Source organism: Phaethon aethereus (assembly GCF_964289735.1).
Source record: "Phaethon aethereus genome assembly, chromosome: 4".
Taxonomy (NCBI): Eukaryota; Metazoa; Chordata; class Aves; order Phaethontiformes; family Phaethontidae; genus Phaethon; species Phaethon aethereus.
In genome coordinates, this window is record NC_138578.1 from 48644046 (window position 1) to 48664792 (window position 20747).

Below are 20747 nucleotides of genomic sequence, written 5' to 3' on the forward strand. Positions count from 1 at the left end.
CGTGTCCAGGTCCCTCTGGATGGCATCCCGTCCCTCAGGCATGTCAACCACACCACTCAGCTTGGTGTCATCTGCCAACTTGCTGAGGGTGCACTCAATCCCACTGTCTATATCACTGATGAAGATATTAAAGCGTATTGGTCCCAATACAGACCCCTGAGGGAAAGCACCAGTTTCAGCCAAAGAAAATTGGTCCTCCCTGCCCCCGTGGGAACTGTCAGATTAAACGGGGTATTTTTATTTATTTCAAACTGTCCTTAGAAGGATACTGTACTATTGTTCACCAAGCAGGGCAGCCATTTGTAGCTGGGAACTCTTCTTTCCCTACCCTGCTCTAACATTGCCATATGAATCCAGACATTTATTTACTTTTATTAAAAAAAAAAAGTAATTTGAAATGTCTAAGAATAAAATGTTGTGGGCTTTTTTAAAAAACCCTAAAATTTTAACTTTCAGTCCATATGAAGAAAATTATTTTATTTCATTTTGGCCACTGAAGCAAAAAATCAATTATACTCACAGTTCTAGCTCTTTTTCCAAAGAAAACAGCCAAAACTTGAACTTGGTCTTTAATTATATATTTGATTCAACCCAGTAACAACACTTGACTTCAAACAATGCAAGAGCAGGAGGAAACTTGCTCTGAATTCCTCTCTTCAAAGAGAAGCACTCTTTCAGATACCATGTCACAAAACTTTAAGCTGAAACTGAACAAGATAGCTGTGCAAAGACTGAATACAAGGAGTTTTAGGTGACCACAGGAATAACGTCTCAGTACTGGGAGGAGGCCTCCAAAATTGCTTTTAAACAAATCTCCCCACATTTGGGAAGGGAAAGTTGACCTTGCATGATGGATTGCTTATTCCTCTCATTCCCTTTTCCCTCCATTTTAATATGAAAATAACTTTTCATAGTTGTGGGAGCAAATTATTATTCGCTTATAATTATCACACAATGAAAATGCATCCTGTAACCTGTGCCCAAAACTATGAACCAGTCTGATTCCTACAAGTGATAAGTAGAAGATACCGTGTGTTAATTGTATGTACTGTATTACTCTCATGACAAATCCTGCAAGTGTACAAATTAAATCATCTAAACTACTTGAAAGACTTCCGTGTGCTATCACTGGTTCATTAGTGCACAGCAAATTGCTCGAAAAGAATTGAGATATTTGTGCTTTATCCAACAGTTGCAGAGCTATCCCCTGTTTTTTTATTTGATACTTGTTAGAATAGCTCTGAAACTAGACTCAAATGTTTTTATTTGGGAATAATTACGCAGAAAGCCAGCATAAGGATCACTGTGGTCTTGTTTGTTCCCCCCATCCCGCTTTGTTCTGTCTTTCTACTTCCTGACCTCGTTTTTCCTCCTCATTGCTTATTCCTATTTGTCTCTTGTCTCATTTCTTTTTTAATGGAACAGATTGATGTCTAGGGCTGTGTCTAGACTAGGAGAAAAGTTGAGCTTAGTTCAGCTCTAGGCTGAAGTTAGCTGGCCAGCTATATTCAGCCACTTCTTAGCAGCTGGAAATGCACAGCCGTCGTTGGTTCAGCTTTCAGACAGTGGAATAAGAGCTTATGCTCCTGGCTAAAATTTAATTTGCTTTTACAGCTTTTGGTTTTCTAGGTTTGACTTAGCTAGGTAGTGCTAATCAATCTATCCCAACCACAGCCTTCGATGAGAAAAGTTGTAAGATTCTAGAAGGTCTTCTTACAGTTTTTCTGGTCGGAGGGTGAAACATGCTCTATTCTAAGCTTTGTGTAGGTTGATGAGTAAATTGCTAGATGAGTAAGTTGCATGGTGGAAAATATCTTATGTTTTTATTAGTGGAGCTCTAGGCCATTTTTTTTTCTCATCTTACTTTTTCCTGTCGCTACCAATATACAAAGTATCAATGGAAACATGTCATTCCTTGATGGCTCTTCGCACAGTTGGAAGGAGGTGAGGCTGAATAAGAAAGGACCCCGTAGTATTTAATTTTCAACATTTTTGCTGGGTTTCATTCATGTAATTTCTACGTTTGTGAAAGGGATGGCTCCATGTGAAACCCCAAGTGATTCTTTGGTGTGTCTTCTGCCCCTGGTAGCAGAGCCGGGCAAGCTGAGGTGGGTACTGAAGTGATTAACCCAAAGCTGCGCAGCGAGGCAGGAAAGAGATCATGTCTCAAGGTCCGCTGGCTTTGATGTTCATTTCATTCACCAACGGTCATCCTCTCACTGGTTCGCCACTATTGAAAATTTTCAATTACTGACAAAATCACAGTCCTCTGACTTTCATCCTCTTAGAAATGTGACACAACCCGCTGTAAGAAAGGTTAAATAATTATAAAAATGTAAATATAAGTAATTTCTTGGCAACGTTTTCAAATCCCTGCATTGCAGTTGTCTCCACTGGTAACGCTGGCACCACCTGACGTCAGGCGTGCTCAAAGCTGTCTGGTGGAGGAGGAACCGAGTCCGTTTGTGCGGCTTTGGTTAACCGGAGTTCATGAAACCCTGCTTTCCTGGTGGCCTGGCCCAGTTCAAGATGGCAGCTGTGGGTGCAGACGCACATGCCACTGGGGTGAGCGGGTGGGTGACCTCCTTCCCGCCGGTGAGGCAGGCAGGCCGGGTGTGCTGGATAGCCCTGCCCGGTGCAGTGTTTTCGTAACGTGGTGATGTGACTGACCAGGCCCTCTTGGGGAGAGCTGGGAAGGTGCCAAGGGGAAAAGGCACCGCCGCTGAGGGAGGGTGCATGGGTGAACCCACTCAGGTGTGCCCCGGGGATACAAATCCCTCCCAGCCCCCTTTCCTCCACTGTATCTGTTCGCCCCGAGGTTGGCCTAGGATGGGAGCAGTGCCCAAAGGGGCCGGCGAGGTGAGGCCTGCCGGGTCTTGCCGCCATGGCCGCCCGGCCCTTTCCCGCCTTCGCGCCACTCGGGGCGGTGTGCGCCGCTGCCCCCTCCCCATTGGCTGCCGCGGGCGGCGCCCGGAGCCCGGCCTCGCGGGGAGCCCGGCGCTGCGCACGGCGATCGGCGCCCGCCCCCGCCGGGGAGGACGGACAACGGAGCGGGAGCGGGCCGCGCCGCCCCCGCAGCGCACGGGGCTTTGCACGCGGGTGCTTGCGAGCCGGCCCGACCCGGCCGGCGCTGCACGGGGAAGCGCGGAGCCCGGCGGGACCCGCAGGCCGTGCCGGGACTAGCATGAGCCCGGGCGGCGGCGCGGCGCCCGGCGCTCCGGCAGCAGCTGCTCGCGGGGCGGCGGGGCGGAGAGCGGGCAGCGGGCGGGCCGCGAGGGCGGGCGGGGCGGCCGGCGGCCTCGCCCCTCGCGCCGGCCGCCCCTAGCGCGGAGCCGGCGGTGGTCGAGCCCCGGGGACAGGCAGGCGGGGGCCGGGGTCGGCCATGGCGAGGAGCGACGTTGCTGGGGGCCGCGGACGGCTGCCGGCCGCCCGGGCGCCGCGGGTCTGAGGGGGATAGCGGCGGCTTCCGCCGGTGTCGCGGCCGGGAGAGGCGCCTGTGGGCTCTTCTTCTTCTTCCTCCTCCTCCTCCCTCCTCCTCCTCCTCCTCCTCTTCCTACTCCTCCTACCGCAGCTCCTCCCGCCGCGCCGGGAGCTGCCGCCGCCTCCCCAGCGCCGGGCGCGCCGCGGTCGGGGTCCCAGCTGGCGGCCGCGGGGTTTTCTTCGTTTGTTTGGGCCTTTTGAGTGGCGGCTCACAGTTGGCTAAGCACGGCCGGACTGCATCGGGCCATTGTTCGGGACCCCTGGGCTCCCACGCTGCGCATCTTTTCTCCACCCCAGCCCCCCTTTTTTTTGCCCGAGAAGCCCCATAACGTGCCTTTCCTCCACGCGAATCTGGGAGCCGTAAGCCGGACCGATTGCAAATGAAGTGTAATGCATTGTGGGACGTGTGTAAAATTGGATCATTCGAAGGGGAAAAGAAAAAAAAAAGGAAGGGACCGGCGCCCTAGGAGAGGGAGCGGGGCGATGCGGGCAGGCTGCGCCCCGGCGGTGCCGGCGCTCGGCTGATGCCGGGCAGCGCTCGCCCCGAGGCCTGACCCATGCAGCGGCGGGAGGATTAGGCTCGGGCATCCTCAGGATGAAGAAAACGCGGAGTACGACCTTGCGGCGGGCCTGGCCTAGCTCCGACTTCTCCGACCGGGCCTCCGACCGCATGAGGTCCCGCAGCGAGAAGGACTACCGGCTGCACAAACACTTCCCACCGGCTTTTATTTCCCAGGCGTCACGGGGCTACATGACATCAGGTTGGTAAGATAATTTGTGGGTGCGAGAGGGCTTTATTGTGAGGCTGGCGCGGGATGTGCCTGTGGCTCTGGGAAGGCTGTCTCGGTGGGCACAGAGGGGAGCCTGCGACTGGGAGCACAAGTTGTTATGAATAATGCAAAAAAAAAAAAAAAGCATACATCCACCATTTTGTACCTCTGCAAGATTTGCAGCAGGGCCCTCCGCAATATGGTGTTTAAAATCTATTAGTCGAGTGAAATAAGTGCACGAGAGGAACGGTCATGTCTCTCTGTCGTGGAAGGGCAGATAAAAATGACTGGGTGCGCAAAGCATGGAGCCCTTTGCTCCTTTTGTGCGTAAAAGCATGTGCTGGATATTTACTGCTGCCCCACATGTTCCCCTTTTAATGCAGTTAACTCTGGTTAACTCATCGGGCTTTCATCTTTTTCCATTTTGGAAAGGAAAAAGATCACCTGTGATTGCAAATGCTCTCGGCTTGTTACAGGCTCTCCGGGTTTCAGCTGCATGTTTCTGCAATGGCAAAGCACGCTTTGGTGAAAATGACTGTAAACACGTTTGCATTTGTTATTTGAGGTGTAGAAGGAGACCAGACCTGTGTATGTGGGGGAGCACACACGTGCATGTATATTTGTCTGCTGATCGCTTTCAAGGGAGTCTGTAGGGAAATAATGGACACTGCACCAACATGTTTGTGCATGGGAAAGAGAGAGCACAAACAAAACAAAAAACAGCGCAGGGAAAGGCGAGCATCGGGGAGAGGCTTGGCCTCCAACGGAGTGCTAGTGCAATTTTGGAAAGCCTTGGTGCTGGTAACGGAAGAGCTGCTACATTCTGAAATGCATCTTAATGGCCTTGGAATTCAGACATTTCATGAACACCCAAAAGAAGACTTGGCAAAATGCTGGTGGGGAGGGGGCTGGGGGCAGAAAATCCTGGAAACCTCCTTTGTTGTTCTGCTGCGTGCTTATTGTGGTGATTAGACATAAGGTTTCATTACTGTGATGGCAAATTCTAGTTTTTCATGAAGTCACATTTACCCTCTGAGGCTCAATGTAGGTTGAGTAGGCAGCTTCCTTTAAAGGAGAAGAAGAGGGAGAGGGAGAAAATGAAGGTATTTATTATGCATTACCAAAAACGTTTCCAGCCCTGTGCCCTGTCTCCCCCCATTTCTGCTGCAAAGGTTGAGCCAAAGATTGTGGTTGTCAGTTATATGCTCACTTTCCTATCTCTGGCCCTAATAAACATCTCTTCAGTCAGGATTGGTTTCTCATGTTTTAAAAATCTCGTGACTGTTCTTTCTCTAACACCCGAGCACAAGGGAAATCATATGCATTTTATTGAAAAATCTGCCTGTGTAAGAATATTGTGCTATTTTGGCAATAGCAAATACGATTTTTCCCTTTCCTGGGAAGCCACATATTGAGAGGAAATGACAAGGATAATTTATGCTTGAACAGCTGAAGAAGAGGAGAGTGGTGGTGGTGGTGGAGAGTTGTTTTGTTTTGTTGCTGCTGCAGGACCTGAAAGCAGTTGGAAAGCCAAATCTGTCTGTACTGCGAAGATTTTTGTTGTTCAGCATGAACATCCTGATGTTCCCACTGTAAGATATGCCATGTCAGTTCTGTTCAAGTCATTACTTTAAGGCCTTTCTTTCAGTGTGGAAGCCCATATTTAAATGAGAAGGAGCTCACACGAACGTTTTGTGCCAAGCAGTGTGGTTTTTTGCTTGTTTTTAATTCTTCAGGGAAGCAGTCTGGCTCTGTAAGAGCTTTATGTTGGCAAGATTGGTACAGTCCAGCCAGGCGCTCAAACACCAGCGATCTGCAGAATCAGGTGTGTCACCCTGCATTTTTTTGGCAGATACCGGTGTCACTGCATGGTGCGGGGCATAGATTTGTAATCTGTTGTAAATGTTTTAAAGTAATCTTCAGACTCCCAGAATATTGTGTTTATGTATATACAGCACGTTGATTTCAACTGCAGTAATTGAAGAAGGACAAATGTCATGTTTAGTTTGAATAATTTGCTGAAGTTGTTGGAGGGAGAGTACATTGAAAATTAAAATCAGCAAATCTTTGGTTGGTTTTGTTTTTTAAACAATAACTTAGTAAGCTTTTAGCTGGAAATGCAATTGTTCGCTCTTGATAGATAGTTTCCACATTCATTTATTTTTAAAGGATCCTTGTTCACTGCCTTTCCAAATATTAGTTTTGGGAGGAATGGCTACTGTATTAAACACTTCTCACTGTTTGAAGCAAACTCTCTTCCTCTCAGGAAGTCTATAGGAAGTCTTCTGGCGTAAAAGTTGTGGGGATCAGGAATACAAATACATTCATTGTCAACCGGAATGTTGTAGGGGAGAAAGTGTCCTGAAACACATGGGCTTTTCAGAGGGCTGCATTCTGTTTATCCAGCCATTTAACCTCATCACCATTAACATTGTTGTGGTTCTCTTTTAATTAAATGCCGCATTGTTTGGGGTGGGGGTGGAGGGTGGGAAAGAAACCTTGGGGTTTTGCCTCAATTACTCTGCTTAGGGAAATATGAAAAAGCAAACAGTCAAGCGGCCTTCAGCAACGTGCTAAAAAGCTTGAAACATTAATATTCAAGCATGGCTGAATGTGGCATGGAGAATCATATAAACATATATTTCTTTCAGCACACAGAAATACTGAGGAATGGTGTTGCAGTCAATACCGTGGTGGGAAAGTAAGAGTCCCTAAGCAGAACCCTGTTTATAATGGAAGTGCAAACCTCATGCTAGAGTGCTGAAGCCTACCCAATTTTAAGCGGCCTTTTCAGTAAAACTGAGTAAGAACCAGTTTGGTATTTGCTTAATTAGAAGCAACATTGGTGGCTGGAAGTCACATTTTCAATACTTGGGGAACAAACTACCCATAACTGTAGAAAATTGATGCAAATGCAATTCAGCCGAAATTTGAAGATTGTTTGACAGATGAAGAGAGATGGAAGTAAGGAGGGGAAAAAAGCAGGGAATTTAGAAAATCACACATTTTTACTGCTGAATAATCTCTTGATACATGCTATTAAATTGGCTGTACTCCAGGGTTTCTTTAGGCCTCCTAGCAACCACTAGGTTCAAAGGCCATGCAAGGAGTTCATTGTTGATGCGGAATATTAATTTCCCAGTGGAGGACTGTCTGGGAGAAAAAACACTGAAAAAGAAAACTACAACAATGTAGAGCTTTGACCTTGCGTGAAAAGAGATGTTGAAAAGTTTGAATCCAATAAAATTCATACACGTTACTGAAAAGGGTGAAATATACTTGAAGTTTTTGATGGATTGCTGCTTAATTGAAGGGGAAATAAAGAAATCGCATGAAACTGCCAAGCAGGATAAAGCTTACTGAAACTTAGGAGGGCTCCAAAAAGTCACATGAAATAATATGTATAGCTTTTGAAATGTTAGAAGTGTCTTGCTTTTTTTCCCCTTTTTTCCCTCCTAAATAACAAAGGAAAATCCTGGATTTTTTTTTTTAGCAGAGAGAGGAACTGCACCCTGTGGTTGACCCAGCCATTAAATGTTACCAGAACTGGCTAGCGCTCTGGAAAGAAATAATTTTTTCTGCAGCCTTTCTTGAGCTATTTTAATTGAAGATCTTGGTGTTGGAGGTAATGTGTCAGTTTGAGGTGGGGGTGGTGTAGGGTAATGGTCTAGCATAGGCAGCACGAAGGAATGTCTGAGGAGCTTTCTACAATAGTAAAAACTAATTTCAGAGCATGCTTATTTGAAGATTATCTTCTGAAAGGTTTGCAATTACTCTATTGCTCTTTGCTATAAAATTTCCTTGCAGAGGTTTCAGTGCTCCAAAGTTGAAGGGTGAAATTCAGTCCTGGTGTTGCCCTGCTGTTACTGGAGTTTGATTACCAAGTTGAAGCAGGAGGGAAAGGAGAGAAGTATGTAACACTGCTATCCAACTGATGGTATCTGTGTGCAAATTAAAATTTGGAGGAGGAAAAGGTATCCTCATTCTCTGTTTGAGGGGTCTCTGATGGAAGGTCTAGGACTGCCTCTTCAGCCTCCTCGAACAGTAAGGATCTTGGGAGTCATTTGAGCAAATCTGAGAGTCCTGAGTGGGGTGTTTTTTTTTTTTCCTTAAGTTTGAACCTCCAATTCTAATAAAAATTAGTATTTGGAGATAACCATGCATGATCTGAAGATCTCAGTTTAATGTAATTGAGAAATGACAGATACACGCAAAGCCTTCAGGCTCATTCAGTTTTCCTGTCCCTTAATTCAGTTATCTAAAGGAATATGTTCTAGCTTGAAAGGAGCTGTATTGTAATAAATATTTAATGGAATAATCAGTATTGCATCACCTTTTTTTCTTTCAGTGTGGTATTAAGAAACACCTTCCAATTCATCTGCTTAACAGTAATCTGATCCCTTTGCCTCCCTGAATTCTGAGGAGTTTTAGGTTGTCTTAGACCAGACCCATTAATGGGACAGGAAGAACTGAGAGCGTGTAGGTGTCAATGGCTAGCAGGGCTAGCTTTGCCTCTTGGCTTCTGCTCAGTCTCCTTTGCTTCAGCCTGTGCTGACCTGGTGAACCCCAGGCGGGTCACTCCGTTCAGTTACTTCGGGGGCTGTGCTTGCTTTATTGCTTGGGAAGTTGCTCCTGGGCTCGCTGTGCCTAACATTCCCTTTTGGCCTCTGGGGCATCTACTTACCTTGACAGAGAAATAGGAACTTTCACTGCATCCTGATCAGGGGAGAGGATCTAAGTGTGCTCTGTCTTCAGACCACAAACTTGGTCCAAGTTCATGAACCAGTCATTTTTGCATCATTTTTAGCTCATTTTGTTTCCCCTCTGGTTTCTCACCTAAAAGAATGTAAAAGACAGTCTTTCTTCTCCCTCTGTAGACCCCTGGTTTTCACTCCTGTGGTTGCTTGTGAAGTATTAACTCCAGCACTGGCATATGGTGCTGTGCCCATACCTGTCTGTACACCACTGTCGGCATGCCTGGTCCTTTCTCACCAGATACCAAGACGTTTTCTGCATATCCGTGACTCTTCACTTTTAGACCAAACGATGGACAGGATCCCGTGTCCTGTGGTGCATTCAGCTGACCAAACTGCATTTGAGTGCCTGTTGTTCTTCTTGGCTGCTGCGACCTATAAGCAAGGGGATGCAGAGCAGCTTTTTTTTCAAAGTAAAATCAAAGAGGAATGAATATAAGAAAGAAAACAGAAGTCTCTGTGTGTGCCTATCTTACCTAGACCTGTTTGGTTTCTATCTCATTTCAAAGCACTCATCCCTGCAGGGCTTAGTTTCAGGTTGCTTTTCCTTCCCAGCCTCTGTTGCTGCTTGCATTCCAAGTCCCTGTGTTCTCTCATGCTGGTTTGCTTGGACCTTTGGCCAGCCTGGGGTGCACGGAGGTGCTTCATGATCAGGTCACAAAAGGGTGTCCTCTCACTGGCATTTACGCAGAGGTGTCGGTCTGAATCTGAGTACATTTCTAGGTGTGTCTTCCAGTAGTCCTGTGATTTAAGTTGTTTGTTATATGCACACTAGACATCATGATAGCCTACTGAAGATACAGCAAGCAAAGGGTTCAGAACAAACACAGTACTGATTCATCACAAATAGCTCCCAGTCTTTCACAGGTGTAGAAGTTACGCTCTTTCTTTGTTGGCAACATTTGATAAACCTGAAGCGTGCTGAATATCGTGCCGTTTTGGAATTTAATAGCAGCCACATCTTTGCAAAATGCATTACTTGTTGGAGGAGGATGAAATGTGAGGATTTTGCAGATCACCTTGGTTTAGCCCAGTGACCTGCTCAGTTGTGAGCAGCAATAGGACTTCATTTGTATGCAGGAGAGTTCATCGCAGAGTAAACTACCATCTTTGTAATGTTCTATGCCCAGTTTAAATAGGTATAAGTACAATTAGGTATGAAGACTAAAAAGTTGGAATTGGGGGCTTCTTTTCAGTGTTCTGGGCAGCTTCTTTAGAGTAACTCCGCTTCATAAGCAGTAGCAGGTTGTAGAATACCTCTGTGAGCAGCATTAAAACTGAATCAACATCCTATCACCTAAACTCTGGGCTGTGATTCAAATAAAGCAGTGTTGAAAAAAATGTTCAAATACAGTTATTCTTGGCTCTTCCTCAGCATGCTTTTACCTGGTTAGAAGAGACCAGACAGTATTAAAGCCGTGATCAAAAATTGTCAGCTACTTTAGAACTTGTGTAAGAATTGCTGCATAATACAATATTAATTGTGGCATTTGGGTTTTTTTTCCCTTGAAAAGCATGATACATTATATTATTTTAATTGATAAAGCTACCACTAAATTGTCAAAACTGGATATTAGGTGGCTTTGGTAGAGTAGATGTAAAGCTGAGCCTAGAAATAAGGGTTGCCCTTTGTAAGAAGTACCTAAAGAATACTTCATGCAATTCTGCCTTACTATTGGGTTTAATTGTCACCAGAAAAAGGAAAAGGAGTAGTAACAACAGAAACTGAGACCCGAATGTCTGAACTTAAGCAGAACACTTTCAGTTATAAGTCTTTTTTGCTAGGTAGATTAGAAAGCAGAAATGAGGATTAGAAGCTTCTCTAAAAGTCTCAGGAAACTGTGTGCTTCTGGTCCTTGTCCTTGCAATAATCTTTGGTACCAAGGCCAATGGCAACCAGAGTAGTCCTAGGGAAAGTGCTTGAATATTGAAGCTACAAAACTCTCCCAAGTGACTGCCTGTAGCTATGAGGGGGGGTGTGAATGTTTTTAATAGCTACTGGCTTGGTTTTTTTCAGTACATTTATCAAGTTGGCTGCTTTACTGATGCTGTTTTGTATTGCACTCTTGGATGACGTCTAAGTGCTGGAATTATCTTGCTCAAATAGACTGTGGAGGAGAGGGGAAAAGAAAAAAGGAAGACCTGGCTTTACAGGAAGCATATTTGGGCGTGTAGCCTGATGGAGTGGGTAGAGCAGTCTAGAGCCCAGCGTGCTCTCTAAACTACTGGCAGCTTTTACACAGTCTGCAAAAGGTAACCAAAACTAGAAAACTTTATTTTCAACAGGCCTGAATTCATTATAAAAAGGATAGCAGATTTCCCTTTTCCGTCCTCCAAAGAGACATTAAAGTCACCAGGTTTGAAAGTGAGGAGAGGTAATGGAGGTGTTCCCAGTTGTGGCAGTGGTCATCTTTGTTTTCCTGAGCGCACTAACTCTTTCTGCAGTTTCCTAGACTTGGATTGTAATCTGTTCAGTAGGAGAACCATGTCCTTTATTTTGTACTGTAATATTGCCAATCACAGAAAAGGTTCTATCTCAGCCCAGGCCCTGAATTGCTAATGGTGGGTAAGAATGAACATCCAAAAATAGGTGTATTCAATGTGAACAGAGCACTTCTCATTCTGCAAGTGAAATCCTGCGTTCAGATCAACCTTTGGACGCCATGATGTTCGTAAGAATTTTCCATCTCGCCTTCCTGCAAGCTGAAAAAGAAAGCCTGTTTATAATACCAGCAGTAAATGATGTGGAATGATTGTTATTCAGTACTGTTATCACTTGTACCTTGTCAACCAGTTCCCCACAACCTAAAGATAGTTCTGTTTTTCATCAAATTGTAGATGGTGTGATTCCTATAATTTTTTAAGTATAGGAGTGGTTCTTGTTACTTCAGTGGGAAATGCTATCTGCAGGAGATAGCTACAAATGCACAATTTATTAGAAATCTCAGGTTGTGGTGTTGAAAAAACAGATCGCAAAGGTTTTATTGGATCTGATTGGGTGTGAAAGCAGAAGACAAAAGAGGAAAGAACGAACAATTGATCTGAGGAACTGCTTTTAATTTGTGGACTTTTCTGTGGACCTATGATTCTTGAGGGTAGGAATGGCCTATGTATTGCACATGGATTATGGGTATTGTGAAAAAGAATGAATGAGAAGTTGATTGTATTTATACTAGGTCTTTTTATCTATTGAAAGCTGCAAGCAGAGGGACAGCAGAGGTGTTTTGCACGTCTTTCATTTTGTATCTGTCTTGTAAAGTTACTCCTAACTTTTGTTTCTCTGTGATCATTAGAGGTAGTGGTGGCTAGGCAGCATATTGCATGCTTTAGCTTTCAGCTGAAACGATTAAGCAGCAACTGCTTCTGTTGAGCAGTTTTTCTTTAGAAAAGTTGTCCAGGTAGCCTAGATGAATGGTCTCTCTTCCTTATGCCCTATTGACCCAGGGGTTTTATTCTGAAAAGTATGTCCAACAATAGAGTAGAACAGACTCCTGGACACTAATCATCATCTTCCCAAACATGATGGAGAATGCAGCTGCAGTTTGGTTGGGATGCTGGAACTGAAGCAATAATGAGAATCTCTTCTTGAGTTTGGCTACTGTCCTCAGTGTGGTATGCGTGTCCACGGAGCACGTCACACACCCGTTCTTGAGGCGCTGATAGCAAGTAGAAGTCTGCGTTCAGTGATCTCAAAACACCTTTTCCAGCTACTATTTTCTTTCCCAGCTGTATTGTTTAAAGAAAAAAATGAATGGGCCTTTGTAGTGAATTTGACCTCAACATTTTGAGGCCTGAAGAGTATAATAGACAATTCAGAAATGCGTACTTAATGTGGCCTGGAAAAGGCAAAGTTCAGTATGAAAGCTGAGTTCATCATAACACAGGAAGCTGTGCTGGGAGAACCTAGATTATATAAACTAGTTTTCTTACCCATTTGTGTTCTTTTAATTTCCTCCATAATTTCCTATGAATTTCCTGTTGATGACCTGTGACCTAGTTTCAGAAGATGAACTTCTGACCGTATGTCATAATGTTTGAAATGCCATAAATTGGACTGTTTATTTTATAGGCCAGTAAAGATGATGTACTAAATTTTGTTGTGGTACTTAACTTTGCCTCTTAAATTTTCACAGCATTTTAGAGCAGAGTACCATTCTTCATTTTCATAGGATGTTCTAAATTCTGCTCTCCTGAGAATTTACATTCTTGGATCATACAGTGACCTTGTTTTACTACACATAAGCCTTAAACTAAATATTTTTTTAAACAGGGTGAAACGGAAATATTTTTTACAAGGTTTTCTTAAGATTTGTGTGCTTTTAGGTGTAAATGCTGCATGGCTGGCTGGGTGAGTAGAGGGAACAAAAACTTCAGAGGAAAAGGTTTTTTATTGGCTTTAACATTAAGTTAGAAACAGCTGCAACCCCCGCGTGTAAATTGGGCATGTCTGCAGGACATCTCTTTTGGGACACGGAGGGCAGATACCACTGGCCATGGAAAATTCACCCAAGGCCCAAGTGGTCCCTCAGCCTCTGGTGTTAAGTTCAGGGCAGGTTTCCTGACACGAGGATGGGATCACATCGTGGGAGCTGCACGACTCGCTGCTGTTAGTCCAGGCGCTGACTCCCTCCCTTTGCACTAGTCCAGTCCAAAATTATGACCAAAGGAAATGCATCTTTGGGGAATATTTAGGGGTTTGGAATGTGTTCCTAGGTCTTTAGTCTCTGCTTTCATTGTGCATGGTTGTAGTTACTTTCTTGCTCTTTGGATACACGTTTACAGTTGTACATGTTATATTGGTTTGTGATGGAAATTACGAAAAATCTTAGGGAAATTGTGGGGAGTGGTATACATGTATACACTTGGTCAATAGGATCATTGTATGGAGTGCTGTGAGACCAGGTTTCAGTGAAAATCATGTGGGCTTCTGTATGGGACAAGTGTCCTTCCATAGGCATTGAATTTGGGGAGTGAAATTTTGAAATAATATTTGCATGGGATGTCTGCATAAGAATGGATCTGGTTGGAATATTTTCACAGAACACAGAAGCAAAAAATGGTTTTCTGCATTTTTTTTCCAGCCAGCTCTAATGAAGTCTCAGTTTCTGAACAACGTCTTAGAATTTCTTTGCAGAGATATGGCCATCTCTAAAGGAAACATTTTGCAGATTTTTTTTTCTAAAATCATGAGGCGTTTTCATTTGAGTCAATCGTAGATTCAGTCTGTATAATTATTTTAATGGCAGAAATACTCTCCAGTAACAATGAGTGTAAAATTAAGGAATCTTTTGGAAACCTCATTTTAAAAACCATGTTTGTAACTGCCTCTTTTCACAAGAGGTTGAAGTAGCTGTGTAAGGTATTGTTTGTTTTAGAGCCATGTGCAGTAATTTTTCATCAGATACGTGGTCTGCCATATTGCCCTGTGTAGCACAATAAAGCACAGTTTATGTAAGTTTATTAAATTTTATATGTTGCAAACATGTGCTCTGTGCGTGTGTGATAATGGTTAGATGTGAGAATACACGCTAAGTCCCCAAGGGTCTGATTCTGTCCTTTAGTGGGAAAAGTGCATACATTTTTTGTTTAACTGTTCAGGTAGGAAACCTTAACTCCCAGCAGTGCTGCTTCCCTGAACAATGCACGTACCCATCTCTCTTGCACATACTCTTTGCCTACATCAGGGAATTGGAAAGGCTGAGGAGAGCATAGCTGTAACTGCTGAGTAATGCTCCCTTTTAATTGAAGTCTGCTTTTGAATAAGGGCCATAGATTGGACAGCTAGAGAAACTGGGGCAGGCTTACCAGAAACAAAGGCGGGTGTGATGACAGCAAACAAAAAGAGGAGTTGTGGGCAGAGTTGTTCTGCCAGAGTAGGCTTGTGTTCTTGCATCCTGGCCATGAGAAGTACACTTCCTCAGCTCACCCTTAGACTTCAGTTTAAGTCATTTAACTCACTGCATTTAAATCATGACCATTGCTCCTTCACTTGCCTGTCTCTGAGCTCATTTCAAAGGCTAATAATTGATACAACTTTTTTCTGCCTACCAGATGACAACCTCATTCAGTTCTCATCCCAGTGCTGATTAGAGCAGGAGGCACGCAGTAATACAGTGCACTCAGCTTCTCATGGTTATCCCTTTTTCACATCTTCAAGAAATGTGATAAAATAAAATTAAGTGTTTCACTGTAGCTTGCATTTAGAGTTAAATAATAAAAAGGCAAGTTAAAAAAGTTGAGGAAAAAAGCTTTACCTGCTTGTGTTGTAATTCATTCACTAGTTAATGGGGCAGTTGAATAGGACAATGTATTTCAAGCAATGCTAAAGCATACAAAATGTTCTTGACTGTTGGATTCTACTCATGGTTTGGTGTCAAACCAAGCTCTGTCAATACTAGGTGTGGCAAAATTGGCGGCACAGCTGCCCTTGGGATCTGTCATTTATCTCTAGTAGCAAATTAGCTTCAAACCCAACTTTTCAGATCAGAGTATTTGGCCTGGGTTTTGCATACTCCTAAATGGATGTACATGTGTTATGCACAGCGATCACATTAGGAGGGCTATTTTATTATGGGAGACCAGCAAGGAAAAAAACATAGTCTCAAAATCACTCTGGTATACATTGCCATGCAATGACAGTTTTAGATGACTGTTTTCCAGCAAGAGCTGGAAGGAGTATGGAAAATTTTCCTTTTTTTACCGCAAGTGAGAACCCAGGGGTGTCCGTGCCGGTTAAGACCCAGGTCCATCCTGCCCCCTCTGCTGTGTCAAGCTGTGACCACAAACAGGTGTCGAGGGAAGAGGAGGAAGAGAGAAAGTGTGTGTGGGACTTCCCTGGCATGCTTTCTTGCCTCCAGCTGTTTCAGGCAATATAGTTTGTTTAGTAATCCTCAATGGGTTTGTCTTGCAGGTATACTCTGTGGTACCTGTGGGATTATTAGGGGTGTGACAACTGCTCACCTTCTGTACGAGGAGCTGTCCTGTGGCAGCCCTGGGTTGCATTATCTGTACTAAACTTGCATTAGGTCTCATGCTGTCCTGTTTTGCAATATTTCTCACTAATGATGAATATACGGATATGGTGAAGAAGGTTTTGAGGCTCTTGGTATTTTTGGTGGTGGAACAGCGGTGGCTCATCTTTTAGGTCAGGAGGCAACATCGATCCCCTCTCTCCGCATACAACACACACAAATTCCAGATTCCTGTAACTGGGATATGAATAGTATTCACACCCTCACATGTTCTCTGTTTATGTAAGATAGGCTGGGAAGTCATGAAGGCGGCATTTGTTAATTATTTCTGTGAATCCACTTATTGCTTCTTTGAGTTACTTTTATTTCTTTAGTTCCTCCCTTTCTTTCCCATCTGAATCCTGGGCATCATGAACTGTCTCATCTCAAAGGTGACACGTGCCTAGATGAAAGGCTTGCATTAAGCAGGAGTTTCTTGTTATATCAACTCTTGACATTCCAAAAATGTCAACTCTTGATTCACATTGCAAGCAGGATCTGGTGCCAAGATGTTACTCGTTTACATGTCTTCTGCTTATTAATCAGGCAGAAGTGCTGTTTGAAGACAGAGTTGTCCTGAGAAAATACTGCAGAAGTGGATCCTAACGTTTCGTGTCTCCAAGGTATTCCCTTTCCTTATTTTGAAGGCCTTGGCTGCCTCGCAAGATTAATCCTTGGTGAGAGGTAATTGTTCAGCGAATAGCTAAAGGCCATAATTTTCCAGCATGGCTTCCTGATCTTCTGACATGTTGGATGTCTTGGTGAAAGCAATGGTTTCCACATTCAGCATCTCTGAAGGCTGGTAAATTGCGCTGTGCAAGTTTTAAAATCCACATACATGGATTTACATCTGGGCCTGAACTGCTCCCATCCATGTGCTCAGCAAATAGGTTGCCTTTGAAAACGGTGGTGGAGTGTAGAGCTGAATACCTGTCTGATCACCATCATCTCTCTGGAGAGCTGCCAAAGCATCCATCAAACTTAGGTCCCCAGGTCCCATTAATTCATAGCCCAGCATCACAGAAAGATATTTTCTGAAGCAGATTTCAGGTGTGTTGGGTAAATGTGGATGGAGACAAGTGCATATGGTGGTTCTTCCAGTGATGTTCGGTGCATGTGCCGCACATGGTCCAACCCCCCCACGGGACGGACGCTGTATGCACATTCAGCGACACTCATGGGAATCATCTTTTTGCTGTGTACATGCAAAATAACTTTACTGCACGTGCTGAGTGGCAATAATATATTTATATAGGTTATATAATTTTACCTTACGTTCTTTTTAAGACTGCTGTCTTTAATCTCCACCCTTCTGCTGAAGTTTTTGTGTTCTACTTGTTAAAATACCATCAGAGAACATCCATTGCATATATTCTATTTGGGGAGACTGTATTGTATAGCAACACAAGTGTGTTTTGTTTATACTTTATGTACAACCACAGGCATTTACTCTCGACCTGCATGCTGTTTGTAATTGTAATTGATGTTGCAGATGTGTTTCCTAGCAAGACTAAAATATAAACATTGGAAAAACAATGCAAATGGTAGAAAACATAGGATGCAAAACAGTAAAAATTATAGGAAAATGATGACATTTTAGCTATAGACTTCAGTTTAAAAAAATGAAGAATTCACTCTCAGCAGTCTATGAATATGTCACTTCTTGTTTTACCTGCAGAAGTGTTGTTAACCACCATTCTAGCACTGAGAGTCTCACAGGAGATTGATTGTTGTCCACTCCAGTCTGTGATCTAATCTAACCATCTAGTGGGTGCTTAATCAGAGTAAGTCCAAAGTAGATGGTTTTGGAGTCTGAAGTTACTATTACGTATTAAAAAAATTAGCATTTTAAATTCTAATGCACAATAAGAACATATCAAATGTACGTTACAGCATCCAAAACCTTTATTTTGTGAACTCTTGAAAAAAGTATGTGCTTTTAATCTGTATTGGCTAACCCAGAAGCAACGGGAAAAGTCAAATGTTAAATGTTTAATTTGGCTTCTCTAATTGTAGGATTATCGAAAATGACCTGATAGACCTTGGGGTCAGATTCTTTTTTGTATACCAGTGCAATTCTATTGATTTTTAACTGAGATGTTACTAGTTTGTTGTAGCTTGAGAGCAAAAGCAAGGCCATTGCTGACAAAAGTAGCATGATTTTTGTAGACAGAACAACAGGCAACAAAATTGGACTTTACTTGATGACAGTCAGTGAAGACCAAGGATCATTTGCAGGATGAAAATCAGCACTCTTCAGTCCTCTGTTAGCTAGTAGTGTTGGCTTATTCCTAATTGTCTGATTTAAAGGGCCGTATTCACACTCACATTGATTAACACCGTATCTTTGCAGTAGTGTCACTGAAATGAACAGCGTTACTGCTGTGACAGCAGTAGACTCAGTTTGGTCTTGCATGTGCATGTAGGCTGGTGAACCCCTGCCTACACAAGGGGCTAAAGTGGACCTAGAGCTCTTCGTGCTCAGGTGGCGGTGAAGGGGAAGACCCTGGGGCACTTAGGTCAAAAGCATGTAGGTGAGGGACAGGGAAGAACTGGAGCCTAAAGCAGTTATTGCTGAGCATTACTTGCAGGTAATTCTAAAATCAGGGTAAGGTGCCAGATTTTGTGGTAAGATGTCATGACTTGTTGAAACATGCTATGGTGTGACACTATAGAGTTTACCTTTCCCTCCTGTCATCCCGAACTGCACCTTGCCGTCGCTGCAGTATGACAGTCCCTCCCCTTGATTTTACTGGTAGTTTGGAGGGCAGGGAGTTGAACCAGAGGCTAATGTTTAAATGAAGCAGCAGTGAAGCAGAAGGTAAACTCAGGTGTTCAAAGGGAGTTCTCCAAGTGGAGGCTGCAGGGCTCCCCCCAGTAGTTATTCACAAGTAGCTGTTAAAGTGGAGAAAGCCAGGAAGTTTTTAAGCTGTGTTTTCCTGTCGCTTTCTTTCACAGAGCTTCTCTTCCTTGTGGGTACTCTGATGTCTTGTACAGCTGAGCTTTGGTTTCAGTCTTTCGTCGGTAGACCTTGTGATGGTCACCAAAACATGTGGGGACATAAGACCTTTGAGACTGCTCTCCCTCTGTCAAATTTGCTTGATACTGTCCAAGAGTTAAGATGTGGAAGAACTGATAGTGTGAGGCTAAGAGAGAACATGATGTCCCACCGCATGTTCCATGATGAAACCAAACAAAAAAAAAGTCTTTAAGGAGGTCTCCAAGAAATATATGGGGGCCCTAACTTCAGAGTATTTATTTTACTTAATAGTTAGATTACAGAAAAAACTGCCATTAGGTAAACCTGAAGTATTTTATTAAAAGCAAAAGGCTTGTCTTGTTAATCCCAGTTTCAGAGCTCTTCACAAACAAATTCCTTTAACATTTCGCCCCTGCCTCTTCAGCAGTGAAAAGGAATAAGCTGAGGGACTGCTGGAAACCTGCAGGCTATGCTGTCTGTTGCAAAGCATAACTTCCCCATTGGTACTTTGGGGTAAGATAGTTTCTTTAATTCAGTGTCAAGAGGAACCCTGAATGTGTAAATATGAAAGGAACAGGCCACAAATAAAGTTGGAATGTCCAGCAGCATTTCACAACTCTGAAACAAAATATATAAAGTGCAGTGTTAGCAAATGTTTATATAAAACATGCAACGGTATTATATTGAACAATTTTACCTCTCTTATCTCAGGTACTTACCTCTAGCTAAAGCAAAATGGCTTGCAGGTTTAAATTGCTCCATATTTTTGAAGTCAGTGTGGTAATGAAATGTGCTAAGCAGCTGGGGTTTATGTGTGAGTATTGTATTATGTGAGTATTTTGGGTACTTTTTTTTGGCCTGACTACTTTTATTTTGAAGACACAAAAATAATGTAGTCAGAAGGAAAAGGCCAAAGTCTTATGAGCTTAATTGCAAAGAGCTGGTGTTTGTAGTTGCATTTAAACCTTCTCTTTAGCATTTGCATCTCAACTTTGCCATTTTTGGAAGTCTTTTGTATAGAAATATTTATATTATATGAGCGTAAATCTTGTGTCGCCAAGAGAAAGAGACTGTTTTTATTTATTTCCTTTATTGATATCTTAAGATGTCCTCTAAAACACCATCAAACATCTCAGGACCATTGGTGTCCTGACAGTGAATGGCTCTATTCTGAGTTATTTCCAAAATAAAGTTTTTGCCTCTTCCTGTGCACTTTTCCAGCAACTTTCAGATAGTTTCCTGTGATGTTTGTAGGAAGTTTGACCTCTTAAAATGTCAGCAAGTATGAGGAGAATTTCAGAAAACCAGATTAAGCCACTGACTGAGCTACCAGCACATCTGCTTTACCTCTGGTTCTCTCAGATGAGATCTCCTCTGTGCAGCAGCGAGACATTTTTGCTCCTTGCTTTTACCCAGAGATCCTCCTGCCTTTGTTTCACCCTCACCTTTTCTGGGCTTTCTGCCCCCAAATGGTGACCCTGCTTTCAGGAAAGGTCCCTTCCCACAACTTTGCTTTCTGCTATATCATGTAGGCAGAACTTGAAGTATGAGGCTTTGAATGTTTCAACAAGCAAGGCCAGGTTTGCTTTTACAGGGGAATTAAAACAGAGCTCTGACTAATCAACGTAAGCAAGGTATCAAGACCTATTGGATTCTGGGATACAAGCAGTTGCTCTTCAAGTTACTTATTGTGACTATGAAAATACTGTCATTGGAGAGAGAATATTTATATCTTTTTTATTACTAAGTGGCA

At 43.4% G+C, this 20747-nt stretch overlaps 1 protein-coding gene across 1 annotated transcript in view; it reads left to right on the forward strand.

The window, feature by feature from the left end:
- Positions 1-3462: 3462 nt before the first annotated feature.
- Positions 3463-20747, forward strand: part of STOX2 (storkhead box 2) — a gene marked incomplete at its 3' end in the record, with an annotated part of 68406 nt that continues 51121 nt past the window's right edge. The window contains exon 1 of the mRNA XM_081999023.1: positions 3463-4241. Within this exon, the coding sequence (XP_081855149.1) occupies positions 4076-4241 (166 nt within the window). The 5' untranslated portion in view covers positions 3463-4075. The remainder of the gene's footprint in view (positions 4242-20747) is intronic.